Below are 20106 nucleotides of genomic sequence, written 5' to 3'. Positions count from 1 at the left end.
GCGGGTTTTAGGAGCACCAGAAGACAAGGACAGGGGTGCAAGGGGATGGTTCCTTTTTCCCGAGTTAGCTGTAGATCAGATTAGTTCCTGTCTACTAAACCTATGTACCTTAAGTTAGGCTGTGGCACCTTTCTCTGTTTAAATGAAAAGGGTGGTGGGAAAGGACACATTTCTGTCTTCTTAACCAAACAGATGGTAACATCACAAAATAATGGGTAACATAATCACAGAAGCAATTGCAGGGACCACCATAATGTTCTACTGCATTATGAGAGGTAAGTTTCCATGGGTAATTCAGCTAAATTACTGTTTAGCATTATTTTGTAATACTTCTTGTAAAGTTTCTAAGTACCTTTTAAAACAGCTACTCACCTCATCCTCATAACATTTCTTTTTTCAGCAATTAACTTCTCTTAAAAAAATGACCTGAGACCATCTGCAAAAAAGTTTGCATTTTTGTGAAATATATCAACTCTCATAGCTCAATTTATTCAGTTACAAATTTCATTGAGAATAAAAGATTTATGCATTTCTCTTAATTAACAGAACAAGTTTAGCTAAATATAAACTCTGCACTAAAGTTTTGCAGTGGCACAATACCAACACAGAATACAGAAGCATCTTTAAACTATACAAAATTTTTAAATTGAAAATAATCCTGTTTACATATTCTTTATACATTAACATATAAAAGACCTTATTTAATGAGGCATCTAAAAGAATCAAAAACATCTCTACAGCTATCTCTGAAAATTCAAATCTGGAAACAATTCATTACACAGAAGCTTTACAAGACTATTTAAACAAACCAATACACACTTTTTACAAGATTAACATTCCAAAAGGTTAATTCCAATTCCTAGGCAGGTTCTCACTTTTTATTTTTGTAGTTTACCTCACTGGGTATATTTCATTATAAAAATGTTCATATTTATATATGTTGGGTACTGTTGAATAACCAGTAATCTAATTTAAAAGTTGTGCAAAACAAACAAAAATTTGGAAAAACAATATGTTTAACCAGTCATTTATATAAAATACCAACCACAGCGCTTCTTTTGCCCTGTGTGGAGGGAAAAAGCCATAACCAATTTCTTTCTGGAAAGTTACCAGTTACATTTTTATATTCCTTCATTAGACTCCTTCTATAAGTTACGATAAATTAAGAGCTCCAACAAGACACTGACTGATTGATAGACCTGCCCAACATCCTCATGTTTACAGCTTATGTTTGCTGCCTGTATCCTGCTGCTGCTTTCTTAGATCAGGGACGGTGCTGGCAGTTCTCAAGACCTACACAGAAGTGTAGCTTTACACAACAAAGACCTGCCATGTGGCTACTAAACTGAACCATTTCCTCTTCGTCACTTCTAACATACCAGGAGACCCAACAGCAAGAGGTGCACAGAATTAATCTGAACTTTCAAAAACTAAGTTCAAATTATATGAAAGTATGTTTTCAAGTTTACTATAATAAATGCAATTACTAAGAGATTACCAGTTAGCAAAACTACTGCATGTGAATAACAAATGGAGAAATCTAATGTAACGCTGGCCAGTAATGCTGGTTTTCTTAAGAAGCGGATATAATAGATTCAAAAGGGTCCTTTCTGAGAGGTTTTCTTTTCCCTTATCTTCTGGCAGTTAGGATATTTGGTGAAGCCTATAGAAAGGAAGGTTTTCCAGAACTACTTGCTGTACACTTGAGAGGAAGTTTTCAGTCTCTGTTGGTGTTATTAGCTGCAAAAGCATGTAAATTTCCCATCTGGCTCAGACCACTCTGAATATGTGCAACATGGATCTCAACGTTATTCTGAAAACAACTACGGGAAGAAAAGAAGAAAGAAATAAATAAAAGTGTTTGACCCCATATTTAAGAGTTGTGTCTGAATATTTTTACAGTGAAAATCAAGATGTGGACACAGCCAGTATAAAAATTCAGATGAATTGGAGAGCGGTAGAAACAAATGCAACCTGACAGAGAAATACATGAAAACAGCATTTGCACAAACTGCTGCATGAAATCAAGAGTTACTGACTTGGGTACTTTAAATAAGGCTTTAACATGACCAGAGTTAGTGAAATCAAAATATTATGAAGACATGCTAAAATGCCCAAAATAAGTACAATGAAATGGAAACATCACATTCTTCGCTGGGTACATCAACCTTTAGTTGAATCCATTCTAATGTGTAATTTGCAGTGTTGATCGTAGAGAAGTTTCACTAATGCTTGGGGTTTTTGTTTTTACTAATGAAAGATGCTATAAAATAGCATTTCTCAATAATTGTTTTGAAATAAAAGGCTATCCTACTATCTTTGGGAAAAAAAATTAAAAATTTAAAGACTCATGTGCAAATGCAGCAATGCAAGTAATAAGAGTATAAGAAAATACTTAGCACTTAGGTATATTTTCTAAATGATGTAATTTAGCAGCATCTTAATTATTTAAAAAATGCTGGTCACAAATTGCTGGAGGCTGCAGTGTACTCCAGACAAGTATCACCACATTCTAGCTATTTTTATAATGCCTCCTCTGGCACCTGCTTGTGACAACTGTTGAAAAATGGCCCATCAAGACTAGATGGGCCTTTGATCTGGCACAATATTGCTGTTCTTCTGTTTCTTGGCTTAAAATCTTGCTAATGGAAGCTGGTCTCATGTGCCAGCTTTTGGTATTTACGGACAAGAGGTTGAGTATGCTAAAAGAACACTGAAGTTGTACTGTTCTGTAGTTTAAAGAACTTGTAAGTGGGATTTCAAAATCTGAAAATGTTCTAAAATGACTAAAGAACAAGAAAGTCTAGTGTTGCTGCACCAATTCAGCGCTTTTTTATTTTTTTTAACAGGTTACTTCACTGATAGGTTCAAACAGAAAACTGCTCATTTCACATATCCTGTAAGAAGCCCCTTTTTAGATGGTACCCTTCCTGTTAAGCAGAAGTTACCAGATTACACCTCCGAATTTTAATCAAATGTTCATCTCTAAAATACAGTAAGAACTGCCTGCTGGCACAAAATGGGTAATTAAGAAATATTCGAAAAGTAATACCTGATATTTGAGGAGTCTATTGAATTCTTAATGTCATTTAATGAATCTGTTAGTGATTTAAATTCAAAGGAATTCAGATCACCTCCTTCTGCTAGACACTGTAGGAGAAGAAAACAAAAATGTTCTCACCGTTCAGCACAAAGAAACTGGCAGAGCTTTAATACTATGTATTTTATGGGAGATGCTATTTTTTGCAAACACTGTACCTTGATTTGCAGTAATATTGCTGTAAGCCTAGAGATAAGATCAGTCAAATTTTCACTCTCAACACAAAGTTGTCCTGTCGATGAGGTATTTGCTTGCCTGACGACCTCCTGAGCTTCCTCTTCACACCTACGCCTCAGATCCGTGGGTTGGTCAGCAGGCTGGAGGCCCTGGTCAGGAGCAAGCTGCATAGATATAACAGAGAGAAATTAAGAATAAAAAATAAAGAATTAAAATGTCCTTTGCATTTGGTGGATGTGTGAAATGAAATTATTTCAAAGAAAGTTCACAGGTTTATAATATGCAGTATTTTTTCTTCATGTATGTCTATTTAAAAACAGGCCACTGGTATCAGCAAAAGTGTCTGTTGCTCAGACAGAGACAGAGAAGGAATCCAACACAGCTACTAACAGTTTCATTTCAAAGTGACCCCCACCTATGCCCTATTCCCAAGGAATTCTGTTTTCTACTTAGATTAAGCAAAACCAACAAGTACATACAGATTCCAGCAAAATCTTACCTCATAACAATACTGTTGAACCTTATGCAAAACTTTATTTAAGTCTTTGTTGAGTTGTTCTAGATCTAGAACAATAGTTGCATATCTCCTCTGAAACTCAATGCTTATTGGCATGGAATAGGATTTCTGTGGAAAACACAAAGCACATTAAAGTTAATGCAGGACTGAACATTTATAAATTCGGAACTCATCAAAAGGAACTTTCACTGGAAAATAATACTGAGAAATTTGAAATCCCAGCGTTAAATAAAAAAAAGTTAACATACAAAATATTAAAATGCAGTATTACTATTTATAATTCCAAGTGACAAGTGTGTAGGTAACAACCACGCCTTTATTCTCTTCTTAAAAGTACTATGATAATCTATGGTGGTAAATGCTACAGAAGATGACAGTGGTCTGACCTGCTTATTCTCCAATAGCTGGGCATGGCTTCTCTCTACTGGTTCAGCAGAAAACTATCCTGTCAGCCTGTCAGCAAGGGAACAGTATAGGACAATATGGCCTCGACCACCTCTGCTGCAGGATGGGAGGCACATTTGGCTAGTAAGTTAGTGGTCACTTGAGGATGACTCAGTGCTACACACCTGTTACAGCTAACAGTTCTGCCAAAAAAGAGAGTTACTAGAGCTTATATTTGTTAATCTAAGTATTTTGTAAGCACAATTTCCACAAAAAGAATAAATACCAGAATACAGTACTTTTTTTCTTATACTCTTTTCAGAATATAGCTTGACATTGTTTGAGTGATATTTAGGAAATTGAAACAAAACATACAATATATTATAAATTTCCTCCAAAAAATACCTTTTGCAACATAAGATGGATGTACTTCTAGCCACTAGTCTGAGATACAGGTATCTCGTACAATCAGACCTGTAGCTATAGATTTTACAGCACAAGATAAACCAAATTGCAAAGCCAAGAGCCTTCATCAGGAGGATCCTTGTCAAAAACTCAAAATCAAGGTTTCAGTTATCAGTTCAGTTCAAAGTTAAACAATCACTGAAACAATCTTCAGGGATTTACAAGTCTGAATACCAAATTAACAGGGCTTTAAACTAATTTCAGAATTCACTGGAAACTAGGATAAATTTGACACACTTCCTGCAGCTCTGGAACACAGGAAAAAAATTGTAACTTTCAGACCTTCTCCAATGATCAGCTTCCCTAGAGCAGACTAGACTACTCCAGGCTAACCGTGAAAGCTGCAGACAATTGTGGATTCCCTATCAGGAAAGGTTAAGGGCATTCTATGGTAGTGATGGTGAAAGGAATATTTCTCAGCACCAGCACTGTTTCTGATCCAAGATCTGGAAACAGGGACAAACAGCTGAACCGTTAGAAAAAAGATGGATTGGCTTTCAGTGGATGGAAACAAGTAACACCTCTGTCTGTCACATCTAGATGCTTCTCTGAAACAACCAGCATTACCTCTACCTTGTCTTTATTGCAGATCAAGTGAAAAAATGAACTGTCCATCCTTTTATTTGTATTTGTTTATCCAAATGTTTACTGTTTTATGTACATGGTAATTTGTTTATACTCTGCAACCCTGACTTGTATAGTGATGTCAAAAAAATGAAATAGAAAATGTGCAGTTTTATGCATTAATAGCTCCTCTGAAGGCATCTCATGAGTTGTGTAGATTTATTATTATTGCCAAATAATAATGGACTACATTCAGTATCTGTTCTAATTTTGGTCAGTTCCATTTATTTCAATATTGAATCAGTCATTAAAAAAAAAAGTCTTAATAAAAGGATTACTTTAAACCAAACAGTGGTTTTACTCTAACAATTATCAAATCACAATTGTATGAATTATTATTGAAGTCTGACAAAGTGTACACCTGAACGAACTCAAAGGATTTGATTTTATTCACTTTTGGGTATGCTATTGATGTTGAAATGTATTTGGGCTAGAAAAAGATTCTTGTTCAAAGGAAATATATTTTAAAGGAGAAACAACACATATACAGTGGCACAAATGTAGATGGGATTGCCAAGGGACAAAGAGGATTAGAAGACAGGCTAAGAATATGGCCCAATAGGAAGGTATCACATCCTCTATTTTTATCGGTGCAGCCTTGAATAGTAACAGAGGTTGTTTTATGATTGCTAGTTTACAAAGGAAATAGAGCAGGGAAGAATTTCAAAAGTATCTCTAAGTCCTTATCCAGGCTACAAGTGACCTAAAATATATCAAATTTAACGTTTATTTCTAGATTCCTTTCTTCCCCATTGCTCTTTTTTGCTCTTTCAATTTTGTGGAATAAGAAGACCAAGAAAAATAACAATACAGTTAATTTATTATTTAGTAGCTGAAAGATGAGTTAACATCTGGGTTCTCGTCAAGAGGAAGGCTACTGTCATTCTATAGGCTACTGTCATAGATAAGGAAATCCTATGATTTCCTTATCTATGCAAAAGTACCAATATCTAAGAAAAAACAAAAATTTTTTTTATTTTAAGAAGAGTTGGTAATTTTTTCATTATCACAGTTACAGGTTGCAATGGTATGTTTTAATCTACTTCTCTTTGCATCTCCTTTAGTTACTAACACGCAAAATTACAATACAAAACATTTGATGCACAAGAAAAATAATGTAGTAACTGAAATGACAACAAGGTTCTGAAGGGCTTCATCACAGCACAAAACAAGATAAATACAGAGACATGGGGATGGGGCAGTAGGAAGCAGAGTAACAGAATGCACACATGCATATGATCGTTGAAGAGGCAAAATCAGAAATCTTACCACAATCAATCAAAACCTTCAACATTCAAATATTTTACATGAAAAAAGAAGTCAGCGTTTTGGTTTCAAGAAATAAAAGGGACTCCTCGTCCTCTCCACAAACCTTTAGCCTTCTGTCTGTACACTGCAGAGACAACAGCCTGAATGGGCACTGGCAGAAGGTTGAGACTGATATCTTTCTGCTTTCAAGTTGATTTATAGCCACGGGTGGTAGACGAGGCATTCTTATCATTTTGATTTACTGACTGCTGATTAGATAAAGTTAGCAAGAAAAACTATTCTGCTGCTGCTGCTAATTATGCTGTAGCTGCTCTGGTACTGTAATTTTAAATGCTGGTCAAGGGCACTCAGAGCTTTACATAGAAAATCTCTGAAATGAATAATTGTTTTAGTCAGAAAGCTAAGAAAATAAGCATCTAACATCTGCAAAGTAATATTATGATGAATGTCTTACCAGACAAACTTGTACCCCACGTTCTCAAAGTACATAGTATTTCCTTACTTTATGTGTCAAGTGACAAGTGCTATCCTGATATTAACATTAATCAGTTTCCAAACGCTTTCAAAGGAGAATCATATTTCAAACTACTGACCTCTCTGACTTGTCTTTAAAAAAATAAAAAAAAATTTCATGTTATAGGAAGCAATCAAATACAGATTTTATCTAGACTCTACTTCTAATTGTATCTATTTGCATCAGCTGTTAAAGCGTATCCTGTTTTAAGAATTGAAAAGAGAACATTCTCACCAGCTTTTCTGCTTCTGTATTCATCTCTCTCAATTGTTTGATGTGTTCCTTCTTGATCATAAGGATTTTCGATAACCTGGTCTAAAACAAAGGAACTATTTTTAGAATGAATAGGTCCTTAAGCAGTTTCGAAATGCCATAGAAATTAAAGATAAAAAACCATATGTGTTTCTTTCATAATTTAAAATTTATTTCTCACTTGTTCATCAAGTTAAGATGCAGAAATTAAAATTAATCAGAATTAAATGATGGATTTTCTAGATATTTTTAAAGCATTTCCAAGTGCCATAAATTGATGAGTTCTAAAATATGTCAGCTGAAATTCCCTCTAGGAAGGCTAATATAATTTATGGCCAGCAAGAGGCTGAAGAACCTTCTTTTTTTGGTGGTTTTTTTTCAGCCTGAAGGAGAGCAAAGGGTGTTATGGTCATGTACTACAATTAATACCACTCACCTTATCACACCTCTTTTCACACAGTTCTCAGCCTGTTCTCAGCTGTGCCCTCTACTGAGCTCCAGCCCTTTGTGTAAACTCTTGCAGTAAAACCTGGTATAGGGATTGGGTCTGCTTTATACAGAACAATTCTGGCTTTCCATTTCCCTTTTTCATAATGGGAATACCCTGTTTCCCCTGCCCTTGGGACCTAGTAGGCTGAAGTGGAAATCACTGGGAGGGCTCTCAAACACACACATCACTCATAGAACTATTCATACTTGAGGGCCCCGAGAGAAATCCTCACTCTACTACAACCAGCAACAGTTTTATTACTGATGTAAACAGAGCCAAGATTTCAGGTTTCATAAATTCCAAAGGGGTTAAACTGCATCCTAGTAGTAAAACACGTGACTGGGAGAAATAGGAACCTCTAGTTCAACATATATCTGACTCACGTATAATCCCTTTTGTTGATTTTCAAGTTCAGTCTTAACACAGCCAGGTTGCTTGCCCTCATAAATTGTAATAGAAAATTTTTCCAGGACCTCTTCCAGCTGTTGAGGAATATTCTGGGAATTTCTATGCTAAATGCATTCTTTTTCACTTCATAGCAATTTGTTCCAAATTGTCAAACAGCCAAAGCTGTTTTTCAGCTAAATATAGCTCTCCCTCCTTATATTTATCCCTGTTCATTCAGAGACAATAAAAGCATCTCTTCTCCACTGTTCTTTCACTATACTAATCACAATACAATCCCTTCCAGACTCCACTCCCATACAAACTCCATCTCCTAAATTTTTGTGGCCCTTTCTGTATATTTTTATCCATTCACTGTTATCTTTCCTGGCTGTGAGCACAGGAAGTCTGTACCAGTATTCTAAATGACACACCTGTAAACTAAATCTGTAAAATGGCATCAATACTTCTCTCTTTCTACCACAAATATTTTGCCAGATGCATGTGATGAACTGATGACGAGCCATGGTCAGAGTCACAGGCAATACTGCATTGGTTGTCACCCTCCCTATTATAGCTGCTCATTTCTGTCCTTGTGCTGTCCCCCAATGTCTGTGCTGAGCCACCACCTGCATTTTTTGCACTTTGAATTTTGCATGAAGAACCCAATCATGGAACCGATAATGACAAACCAATAAATTTAAAAAGGCAATAACAGTTTAAAGTTGTTACTTGTGAGATGGATTATCTCTCTGAAAACGCTTCTAACACACCACACAAGTGCTCACGTTGCCATTAAAACACCTGGGAGGAAGGAAAGCACTGTTCACCATCTGCCACTGCTGCCAAAAGTTACTTGTCAAGCTTTGCTGTTGTCACCATCCAGCAATTGCCTAGCAAGTTTTCTCCTTCATGAAGTTGTTGAGTCCCCAAATTAAGCAGAATATATTATTTGCTGCCCAAATTTGCAAGGCATTCACTTCTATGCTTCACTTCTACTTTGAGGTCCAGACATACTCGAGGATGCATAGTCCTAGTTGTCCAGCTGATGAGCTTGGATTTTATATTATATTCATCCTATTCCCAGATATATTCCAGTAATCAAGATAATCTGATTCTTTCTACAAGAAACTCTGACCTTTCACTGTATCTATCATATCCACCAACTTTCTCTCAGAGGTACATTTTATTAATTAGACTTCCATTTTCATTTGCCAGTGTCATCTGTGAATGCTTTCAAATCTATCCCTATTTTCCTTGAAAAATTCTTCTATAACAGCTCTATTTTCAGCATAACTCAATCTGCTTATTCTTGTAAGTAAAGAGTACTTTATTTACTCATTAAACCAGAAACAAGTTTTTAGTACAATGCTTTTCCACATTAAGAAAGATGAAGGAACAATCCTACCAGTATGTTTAGATTTGTACTTAAGATTTCATTTTTTAGTCAGAAAATACAAGCATTTCAAAATGAAGTGCATGATAACTCACTACGCAGTATTTTCAAAATTTTCATCAGCAGAAAATGGTAAAAAATCCAGTATCAATTTTCAAGCTGTTCCTCCTGCATTTAAGTTGGGAAGATCCCTCCTTTCCCCACAGTGATCAGGCAGACACCAGGTCACTGTTCTGCCCGTGCTGCATTAAAACACTCCCTCTACTGGACACGCAGCGACCCGCTGAACATCTGCTTTGTCCTAGAGTGCTTCCTTTCAAATCGAATTTTTTACCCCAAAACACAAAAGCAAAGAAGGCAAGAAGAGGAGAAACATCCCAAAACCAAAACAACCCTCCAGCTGAGTGCTTGGAAAAACATCCTCCAAATTTGTTGACCAGAATGTAAGAATGTAATCTATTGATTTTGACCTGCTCATATAGCTTATGAAATATTTAAGGATACATTATATATTGAACTAAGCATGAAAGACTTCTTTTAAAATTTATTACTCATTTATTGTTGACTTTATTCTTAATATCATAATGTTAATTTTTGAGCCAATCTTCTCCTAACACACGTCTGTCCACAGTAAAACCCAGAAACTCAGTCTCTGATATCAAACTGTAAACATGTAGGAATTAATATAAAGATTTAGAAAGAACAACGATTAAAATAGTTGTTACAAGTCCCAATATTTGCTTACAACTGCAAGTTATATGTAAAGAGAATATCCCTAACGTTTATTTGTAAGTGTCTGCACATGATTTTGGATACACTTGCTTTTCTTTCAAATTAATTTCAAAATTATTAAAGGTGTGCTGCATTTTTTCTGTTTTGTCCAAAATTTTTCCCATAAAATTGTTTCTTCATGGTCTCATAAATAACTGCCTGGCAGTAGTTCTCCAGTAGTTCTTCAAATCAAACATTTTCTGATCATTTACTTTCTGACTCACCATTAAATCAGAAAAAGGGCTTTAACTTCTTTTAGGTATCACTATATAAGAAAGGCTAGAACATCCTGAGCAGTAGCCTTTAACATAAAAATACATCTGGTCTGGTGAATGCAGTGCAATCAATAATCAATATTCACCAGTCTCATGTATTTCACAACATCAAATTCCAGTACCTCCTCAAACTTCTAATATAAAAAACAGATGCTTAAAAATGATGCTTCAAGTCCTTCCATGAATGTTTAAGCCTCAGGATTCTTTGTCAAAAAGGTGCATAAAGTCTCAAGTTGCTCACATAAACAAATGCCAAAAACCCATGGATTGATTTTGTTCAAAATATGTTGAAAATCTTCAAGCAAAAATACATATTAATGCGGTATCTTTGTAAAATGCCACCATTTGTAATACAATCAAGAGGCCTATACTCGTAAAACTCAGATTTCTTTATAAGGAGTAAAATATACAATCAAACGTGACTGAGGAATCACACATCTTCACATTTCAAATATACAAAGTAATTGTAAAGCTCAATACACCTTAGTTACCCAGTTTCACTGATCACAGTGACTCAAGGATAGGCTGCAGACAGTCTTTGTTTATGCTGCTAAACTATATCTTTTGTGTATTTCAATTTTTAGCATAATTAACCTTATTGCAACTATATCTATGTTAAATTTTCTTAGCTAAGCTAGATGCCAAGCCACATTTTTCAAAATAAGCTTCATAGAAGTTTTCCCTAAAAAAAAAAAAAATTAATAGATGATTCTGTCAAATCAAATTCATTATGCTCAATGACCCAAATATTAATGTGTCATGTGAGCTACACACACAACTTTATTCTTTTGACCAATTACACAGACTTTAAAATCTGAGAGGCATTCAGCAATATTATTTCTCAGTTCTTAATATTTTAAACGTGGGTCATTCCAATCTCCTTTGGCATGTTCAAAACTGCTTTCATTGTTAAGGAATTCAATCACTTAAGCTACGCCAACACGAGCAACTACATTCTTCCATCATCCTGGAAAGTAACTTGCTTCAGTGAATTTTGATATTCAATGAACTTCAGCTTTCTAACATTAATTGTCTGCACTCTTCTGAACTTGTGTACAAAAATCATGGAGGAATTATTTCATTAAGGTGAAGACAAAAAAGTGTCTTCTTATCTATATAGCATGGTATGTTTGCTTGCAGGGAAATGAGTGCTGCTTTTCTTCTCCAACAGGGTAGGACATTACATAACATAAAATATCGCATTATACAATATACGATAATGCACATGGGCAAATGTTCTTTGCACAATGCCAGTATATTTTAAATAAATAAAAGAGTCTAAACACAGTACAATGTTTGCAGGTAGAAATAATGTCTTTTTTTTTTTTTTTTTCTTTCCCAGAGCAAGTGGTAGAGCTGGGAAAAAGAAGACACACTTTTGGAGACCCCTGTGGTCTGAAAAGTGGCATATTTCAAAGGTTATGAACAAGTGAGAAAATTAAGAAGGGGCCAAGGAGGGAATAAAAACAAATCTTATTAACATCTCTTCAAAAGTTAATTTGGATATTACTGTCATAAATCAACAGAAGGTCATTTAACTGCAGAAGAATTGGCAGAATAAACACAAAAGGACAATACCACTTACCACTTGAATGAGGAATTCTACCGGAAAGCCTCCTAGTGTTTCACTGTCTGTGCCTGAAATTTTGCTTTTCCACGAAGATTGTCCTAATAAAGGATCACTATCCTGTATAGGAAAAAACATTTAAATTAATAGTTTAGTTTCAGAGGGTTTTGCTAACCTTTATATCTTGCTGAATAACCTCAGAAAATTAATCTCAAAAACTGTTGAAGGTAACAGTTTCAACATGTATCAAAAAATCTTCAATGATTAATACTACACGAAAAAAGTAACTCACTGTAATTGGAGACTGGAGTGAAGGTGGGTATGGCAATCGGGGAGGAGTCATAAAGAACCTTGAAGGCCGTTGTTTCTGTCCAAAGGCCGCAATTGGCATGGTTTCATGAGGCTCGTTGCTCTGGAAGACAGGAAAAGGATATACCTCAAGTGTCACATTAATTAATTTTACACAGCTCTCAAAGTCTGGATGAGCCATGCCCATCCACTCATCAACCCAACAACACAAAAAGATTAATGTTTTCCTTTTGGTCTAGGCAGGAGCTTCAAAATCCTGTTCCACTGCTGGAGTTTTCAAAGTGTTCCAGCATCACATCAAATAAAACCTGCAGGAATATTTCCCAGAATTCTTCTGGCAAGTTGCAGACAAATCACAACTGAACAGAGGTTCAGTAGAGGTTCCAAAGTCAGATCATGACAGGGACTAGACACTCTAAATTACACAGATTCAACACTACACAAGATACAAAAGAACATGAGGTCCTCCTAAAAGCTTGCAGTCTAGACCAGGCTGTTTGGCAGGAACGATTCCTAGAGCTCGTAAACTGGTACAAAAGCCTATGAGCCAGGAAATCATCCCAAATTGTTTGACCAAAACAACATCCTCCCAGGTAGCTTCATTAGCACAAGAAATTTCAAAATGAAGTTCAATCAACTCTTAATAGTTGCTTGCAACTACCACAGGCCTTTCCTGACTTTGGCAAATTAAAGAGGGCCAGGTTTTCTTGAACATTTTCTGCAAATCCTGGCGGGATCCCATTGCAGAATTTTCTTTGGGATCTTACGCTTCATATATTTCTTCATATTGAACTCAGGCTATTATAATAGCATGTAATAGTAGGTCTAGTAAATTATTCCAGCCTAAGCCATTATGTTTTTATCAATAGGGTTATCCTGCTCTGTAAAACCATTAACAGTAGAAGCTCATTATCCTGGAATTTCCCATGCATCTGTTATGCTTGTTTCTACTTTATGACAATACCACCTGGGTATAATATTTTTAATTAAAGCATACCACTGTAGATTTTTTTAATTTAGTTTTTTTTTTTTTATTACAGCTACTTTGAGAACGTGTCATTAATACTTACAAGAACTTCATAATCTGGGACTGTGTGTGTTCCAAGACCTGCCCTGTCAAAAGTCACTCTGTAGGTAGCATTAAGGGTGTCCACAGCGTCTATTTGTCCAGTGAACAGACCGTCATGGACACCTCGCAAACGCGCTTAAAAACACAACAAGAAACCAAACACTATAATGTTCTGACACCATTGAGAAAAATAGACTTAATACACCTTTTGCAAGTGATCCTTTATATGTATAGTTTAAACCCACAGATTAAATGGGAAAAAAAAAACAGAAAAGCAAAAGCAAACCCAGAAAAGCAAAAGCAATAAAAATAGTACCCAAATTTTTGTCAAATTTAAGTCTGCAGGTCAAATATTTCCCAAATCTGATCCTTAGCACTACACTTATGTCTAAGAAACCCCCACTGTTTAATACCCAATACCTTCTGACAGACAGATTTTGCAGGCAAAAGTCAATTTCCGGATGATTTTGCATAGCACTTCTCTCTGATCACCTCCTCTGATGACTGCATACTTAGCAAAAGACAATGTGGAACCCAGCTCAAGGATACAGCTCTAGGAGAGTGGGGAGAGGCAGTGTTGTGCACTCCTGCTCTTCAGCAAGAATCAAGGGCAATGTTGTTGAACACAAAAAAAGCAATGAACAGTAGTGGCCTGAGTGGGAGATGCTTATGTGAAAAGCATTTCAACCATAATCAGACAATAGGGAGGAATTCAAGTTTTTATAAAATTAGACAAAACTTGAAGAATGTTTTTAACAATATTCCTTCCTCAGCTTTGTGTAAGTTTCTTCAGTAAGGCAATATTATGTTCAGCATACATGTCCAACTACAATGCAGTATCAATTGTATATCCATTTCAAAACAGGTATTTTTATATTTATGGAAAAATAAAGTTCAAGTTTTATATTAGGTCAGATTTTAAACTCTCAAGCAGCACTCATTATTTTGCATTTAAGCATCTCTCTCTCTCCAAAATTTGGTAGATATATCAGACATTAGAAAACCCCACAGTATGAACAGTAGAAATAATAAACCCTACTAAGTTTGTACCTCAAAACCGTATCACTGTTTTAACTAACACTAGCTAAACCTCACAAGCACCTTCTCAATGAACTAATAAAAAACCCGTACAATTTTTTACATCCTACATTTAATTTAATTATGTGCACTTTAATGTATTATGGCTTACTAAAAATCTTTGCAAAACATTTAGCTGCTTTTTTGTTTGTTTCTAAGAAATTACCTGTAACTTTTGTTCCTATTACAAGTGGTAATGGAATTTCTTCTGGAAGATCTTTGAACTGTGAAAGATCTGCAACTTTCCGCTGCTGCAGAAGTCTTATTTTCTGCCGTTTCTGTTTTAATGCTGACCTCTCTTCCTCAAAGAATGCAGAGGAACATCTATAATACAATTAGGTAAAACTGTACTTAACTTCAGCACTGAAAACATATATATGCGAAGGCACATGACATAAATAGGCACAGTTTACAAATCAGTGAGAGAAAATGAAAAAACTTGGGGTGATGTGTTCAAGGGAAAAGAATTTCATTGAATGTGTTTAGACAGTATTACTCCCCAGAATTATCACTCCTAAAATAAGAGTTTATTTAAAAATAATACGAATACTAGCTGTTGCATCAGTATATCTGAAGAGTACAACTTTTTAGGATTTTTTCTGCTTATAGGGATCCACCTGGTGTCACAACAAAGCTAAAGCAGGTCCCACACCCAATCTACTCTGGATGCCAGCTCAATGCACGTGAGGAAGACGCACTGTGAGATCCTTGGCTGTCAACACTTACTGGTTGTCATAGTTTGAAGTTGGCCCCCCTGAGAGGCAGGGGGGCTCAGAGGTGATTGGGTGCCAGGGCAGTGTTCCCTGGAGAGCCAATCACCACTCATGTCGTTCGCTTCTGCTCAAAATCATATATCACAGCACCGGAAACGGTTGGCAGTTCTGTCTTGGTTGTTTTGCTGTTGGTGTCTGCTGCGTGTAGGTGGACAAGGCCAGGGGGTGGCTGGACTCCCTCTCTTCCCCTCTGGGGGGGAGAGAGGAGCCCTGTGACCCCCCAACTCAGCCTTTGGCTAGAGTTAGAGTCAGCATTTGGAGTGTGTGCTGTGAAAGAAGAATTTCACAGCACACAGAGGTAAGAGGGAGGAGGCCAGGCCTTCTTTCCCCCCCCCTGCAGCTGCGGGACGCTTGGGACAGTGGATAACTGAACTGAGCTGCCTGTGGCCAAGGCTAGGGGGCTTTTTCCCCCCCACTGCATTTAGGCTGGTGGGGAGTGGATTTTAAGGCTCAGCATTTGAGCAGAGCCAAGTGGACGGGCTGATAAATCAGCTCTGTGCTCGGGAGAAGAATCCCAGGTGAAACTGGAGACGAGCCAAGAGCTCAGGAATTGCCTGCCGAAGCTGACCAGGGACAGCTGAGAACTGACGTGGAGGAATGAAGATTCCAGGACACAGATGCTTGATAAGCTACACTGCAGCAGCCTACGAACAGAGGTGAGACACCGAGAGGGAGAAATCACCAACGGCAGAAGAGCAAGGACTCAAAGCTATCTTCTTGGACTTCGTGAGGAGAGAAACTGCAACAAACAACTAGAACTTGGTGAGGGGGGAGTGTTCAGGAGTCCAGAACACTCCCACAGCAAAAGACTGTGTTACATATCAGCCTTAAAGGCTGCTCCTGGACTAAAGTTAAAGGAGGGGCTTGAAAGGACTGACTGATAGTAATGTAATATATATATATAGTTGCCTTTAGTTTGTATAGTATTTATTTGTGTAAATAAATGTATATACTTCCCCCTTCCCCTACAGAAGCCTCTGGCCTGAAAGTTTCTCTCTGGTGTTAGGATAAATTGTGGGAAAGGGTGAGGAGAAGCCTAAAAATTGGACATTAGATTTCTAATGTGGCTTAAACTGCCACACTGGTACACAGGAGATCCCTTCCATATGTGCTTATTAGCTCAAATAAACTAACTTAGTATGAAAGGACACCAGACTCAGCACATAAAGGGGCACTTCTCTGTCTCATGTCCTTGCACCTGTGCAGAGTACAACTCAGCCCCAAAATCTCTATAACGCAAATTAACTGTTCTGAGATTGTAGTAAAAGTACAATTTTTTTTGATCTTAGATAAAATCAGATAATCTCTAGCAGTCCCCTTCCCCATTTTGGGAGGGGAGGGTTGTTCTTAAAATGCAATATAAAAGATGGAAGACTCAATCCCAAGGCCCTTACTTGGTTTATTCATTTTCACTTTTAACCCACTGAATAGGAATGACGCGTGAGGGAGACACTGAAAGGATAAAGACATTAAGGACTCAATCCTATCTCTCATTCTATATTAAAAAAAGGTTTTTCATTCCTGTGTCAATAAAAGAAGTAATTTTAAAAAGGCAGACAGATGCTATTGTAGGTCTGCTTAATTGCAGAAGCAGTTATTTATCAAATAATTTGCTACCTTTGTTAATTGCTTTACTGCAGTCAAATGCAATTTAAACATTTTCTGTGGAAGTCATACAGTTATATATTGATTACTGATCAATAAGAAATTCTATTTTATGAGGTTATTTTAGAAGACACTGTCAACTCAACTCCTCTGCTCGTTTCCCCTTCTACATTGCAAATTATTTTCTGATTTAAATCCCTTTAAGATCTTCCTCAGTTATTTCCCACTTAGTACTAAGCAGTCAGCTCCTATTTTCAAGTCTGCTTATTATATACTGAAACAAACATCCTCATGTTTTCTTCTGTGTACCCCTCAGTGGGAGAGTTCCACAAAGCCACAGTTTCTCTTGCAGTGTGTATCAGACGATTGTAGAACACTAAGCCACCAGGATCGTGGGACCATTTTCTTTCATACTGGCCAGCAGTTTCACACTATATGCAGACATCAATTGCCTTTTATCTTATACATGTTTTCTAAGTTATAAGCTGCACAGGCCATCTGTTTTGTCCAGAGTGTCCAGTGTTAATGCAATGAGATCCTAGTCCTAAGCAAGACATGGAAAAAAAATAAGCAAGAATGAATTGAAGCTGTGAGGTCCTTTTGTCAGGTACATGCAGTAATGCACTGAAGGTTCCTGTACCAGGCTTTCCAATCACAATCACCACAAAAGTCATCACAGTCTTTGTATAGCCTGGAAACTGTGTTGTAGATTGAGCAACCATAGGTGCATGTCCCACTCACCAGTTCACCACTGAAGAGCAGAATGTGTTTACCTGGAATTGTGTATTGCCTACTGGTCCTCATCAGGAATTTAAAATATCTAGAAAGGGATATGGTAGAGAGAGAGAGAGAGGGATGGTGGTTGGGAGACTTATGCAGAGCTTACTTGGATATTCTCACTTAACAATGCTATTTGCTTCATATTTACCACTGGGGAGGAAGAGGTGTGAAATAATGCTTGCTGTGGGCTGTGAGTATCAAGTTGCAAAATACAGGTCAGAGCTTTTCAATTCCATTGGCTAACTACAGCAAGACTACAAAAAAGGCAAAAAAAAAGAAGGTAACATAGACTTTAATATTAGTCCTTCTAATCACATCCAGTGTCTTGTATCAGAAACATCAGATGTTGTTTGACCCATGCTCTTAGAAATACAAATTCAAATGTTGATACTAATCACTGACCTTGGAAGGTCCCTACAACAGCAACTACTGTTTTGCTGCTAGCTCAGATGTTCTTAAAAAGTCTCTGTTCCAAATGCTGTAGATTATGGATGTAGAAAGTATTTGCAATGTATTTCTGGCTTCTCTTAAAGGAAACCTCCAACCCCACATTCCCCAAATGCATTTAATAAAGGTTACCCCATCTTTATGCCATCCTATGAAAAAATGAAGATTAAAACTACGGTACAGATCAAAACTGCAATCTCATTAATCTTCTGTAGAGACTTTCTAAGAGGTTGAACATTCTTCTCAGTTTTTACTTTGGTCGTGAGAATTTGAACCAACAGAGGAATCATCACGTAGTGGCAGGACAAGCATATCTGAGCTTCATTCATACCCATCGCTATTTCACAAGCCCAATTAAGTTTAAACAGAGTACACAAGACTAACTATTACCTCTTCCTTTTCTTGGAGCATATCTTTCCCCACAGTCTACTGGAATCTTACAAGCTTTGCAGGCTCTCATGATGAATACTGCTGTGTCAATCAAACACACTGTTGATGTGTGATAGGACATTTAAAGTAGTAGCAGACAGAAGAAAATATTACAATATATTTAAACAAAACTTAAAAAAAAAGAGGACAACCACGTGGACAGCTATCACAGAGACACTATTATCCTCTGCCATCAACGCTGTGGATGCAAAATGTCTTAATTTTTTTTATCCCTCATGGGGAGATATCAGTATTGACATGGTATTTACTTTACCTCCATATGATGAGTACAGACAGAAGAAATTTCTAACGTCATAATAATGTAAAAAAATCTTTGCTCTAGAGGTAGATGAAAATTGTCTTGAAAAAGGATTCAAACTATTTAGAATAATTCAAATCTTTCAAAACTAAAGCCAAAGACCAGTCATGACATCTTAAAAATGACTCCCAGTAAGGTTTTTTTTCAATTAGTAAAGAAATAAAAAGCAAACAGGAATGCTTATTTTATGTTGCTAAAAAGCAAGAACTCATGAAGTTTGATTGTTAACAAACAATCATAGAATCATAGAATCAGACGGATTGGAAAGGACCTCTGAGATCATCAAGTCCAACCCTTGATCCAATCAAACTCTTCATCCAGTCAAATACTCCTACTTCAAAATTCAGACAAAACACCTTCCTGCCCATTTAGATCTGTGGTTCCTTCAGCATGAGTCTCGCTTTTTAAAGAACTAACTGTATGACATCTAAGCAAAAAAAAAAAAAACCAAATCAAAACATAAAACACTCTGCCCCAAGGCAAAAAAAAAAAAAAAAAAAAAAGGCAAAAAAAAAACCAACCAAGCAACAAAAAAAACCCCCACAACAAAACAAACTCAAAACCAGAAGGAAGTTTTCAACCTAATCATGTCAGATGGGGCTTTGAGCAATCGGATCTAGTGGAAGGTGTCCCTTCCCATGACGCTTCCTGCCCCCAGCCCTTGTTGGAACTACACTATCTTTAAGGTCCCTTCCAACCCAAACCATTCTAAGATTCTATGAAGTTTTATCAGTGATCCAACAGACTGCTGAATGAGGTGAGCTGATCTATTACAGAGGTACCCATTTTTGGCAAAAGAAAATTGCTTAAAAATTACTCAAATGAGTAAGCGATGATTTAACCTCTAAATACACAATTTCCCTCTCAGAAGGAAGAATGACAATAGAAGAATGAAACGCTATCTCAGTTAAGCTCAAATGACATGAACATCTTTCCAAGAGGAGCTGTTTTTAAGTTGGCTCTGCTGCCTTCCCGTGACTGACAATTTTTACTTATGTCAAGTTGTTTATAGGTGCAGATGATGAAATGGTCTTCATCAGGCAAAATATAATCTGATTCAGTACAATGCTCTATGAAATGGATTCAGTGCCTTAGTGTTTGCAAATAAAAGGA

General features: G+C 36.7%; 1 protein-coding gene across 3 annotated transcripts in view; it reads right to left on the bottom strand.

Moving 5' to 3' along the window:
* Nucleotides 1–450: 450 nt before the first annotated feature.
* LIN9 (lin-9 DREAM MuvB core complex component) overlaps nucleotides 451–20106 on the bottom strand; it is a 40188-nt gene continuing 20532 nt past the window's right edge. For all 3 annotated transcript variants that reach the window (XM_064648097.1, XM_064648098.1, XM_064648099.1), the window contains 9 exons: nucleotides 14807–14964; nucleotides 13565–13698; nucleotides 12478–12597; nucleotides 12204–12305; nucleotides 7285–7365; nucleotides 3777–3902; nucleotides 3259–3441; nucleotides 3053–3150; nucleotides 451–1823 (listed from right to left, as the gene is read on the bottom strand). In XM_064648097.1, coding sequence (XP_064504167.1) covers nucleotides 1718–1823; nucleotides 3053–3150; nucleotides 3259–3441; nucleotides 3777–3902; nucleotides 7285–7365; nucleotides 12204–12305; nucleotides 12478–12597; nucleotides 13565–13698; nucleotides 14807–14964 — 1108 coding nt within the window. In that variant the 3' untranslated portion in view covers nucleotides 451–1717. The remainder of the gene's footprint in view (nucleotides 1824–3052; nucleotides 3151–3258; nucleotides 3442–3776; nucleotides 3903–7284; nucleotides 7366–12203; nucleotides 12306–12477; nucleotides 12598–13564; nucleotides 13699–14806; nucleotides 14965–20106) is intronic.

This window comes from Pseudopipra pipra, chromosome 3 (genome assembly GCF_036250125.1).
Source record: "Pseudopipra pipra isolate bDixPip1 chromosome 3, bDixPip1.hap1, whole genome shotgun sequence".
In the NCBI taxonomy this organism is placed as follows: Eukaryota; Metazoa; Chordata; class Aves; order Passeriformes; family Pipridae; genus Pseudopipra; species Pseudopipra pipra.
Note: the sequence above shows the minus strand (reverse complement) of the source record. Positions and strands in the feature narration are given on the sequence as shown.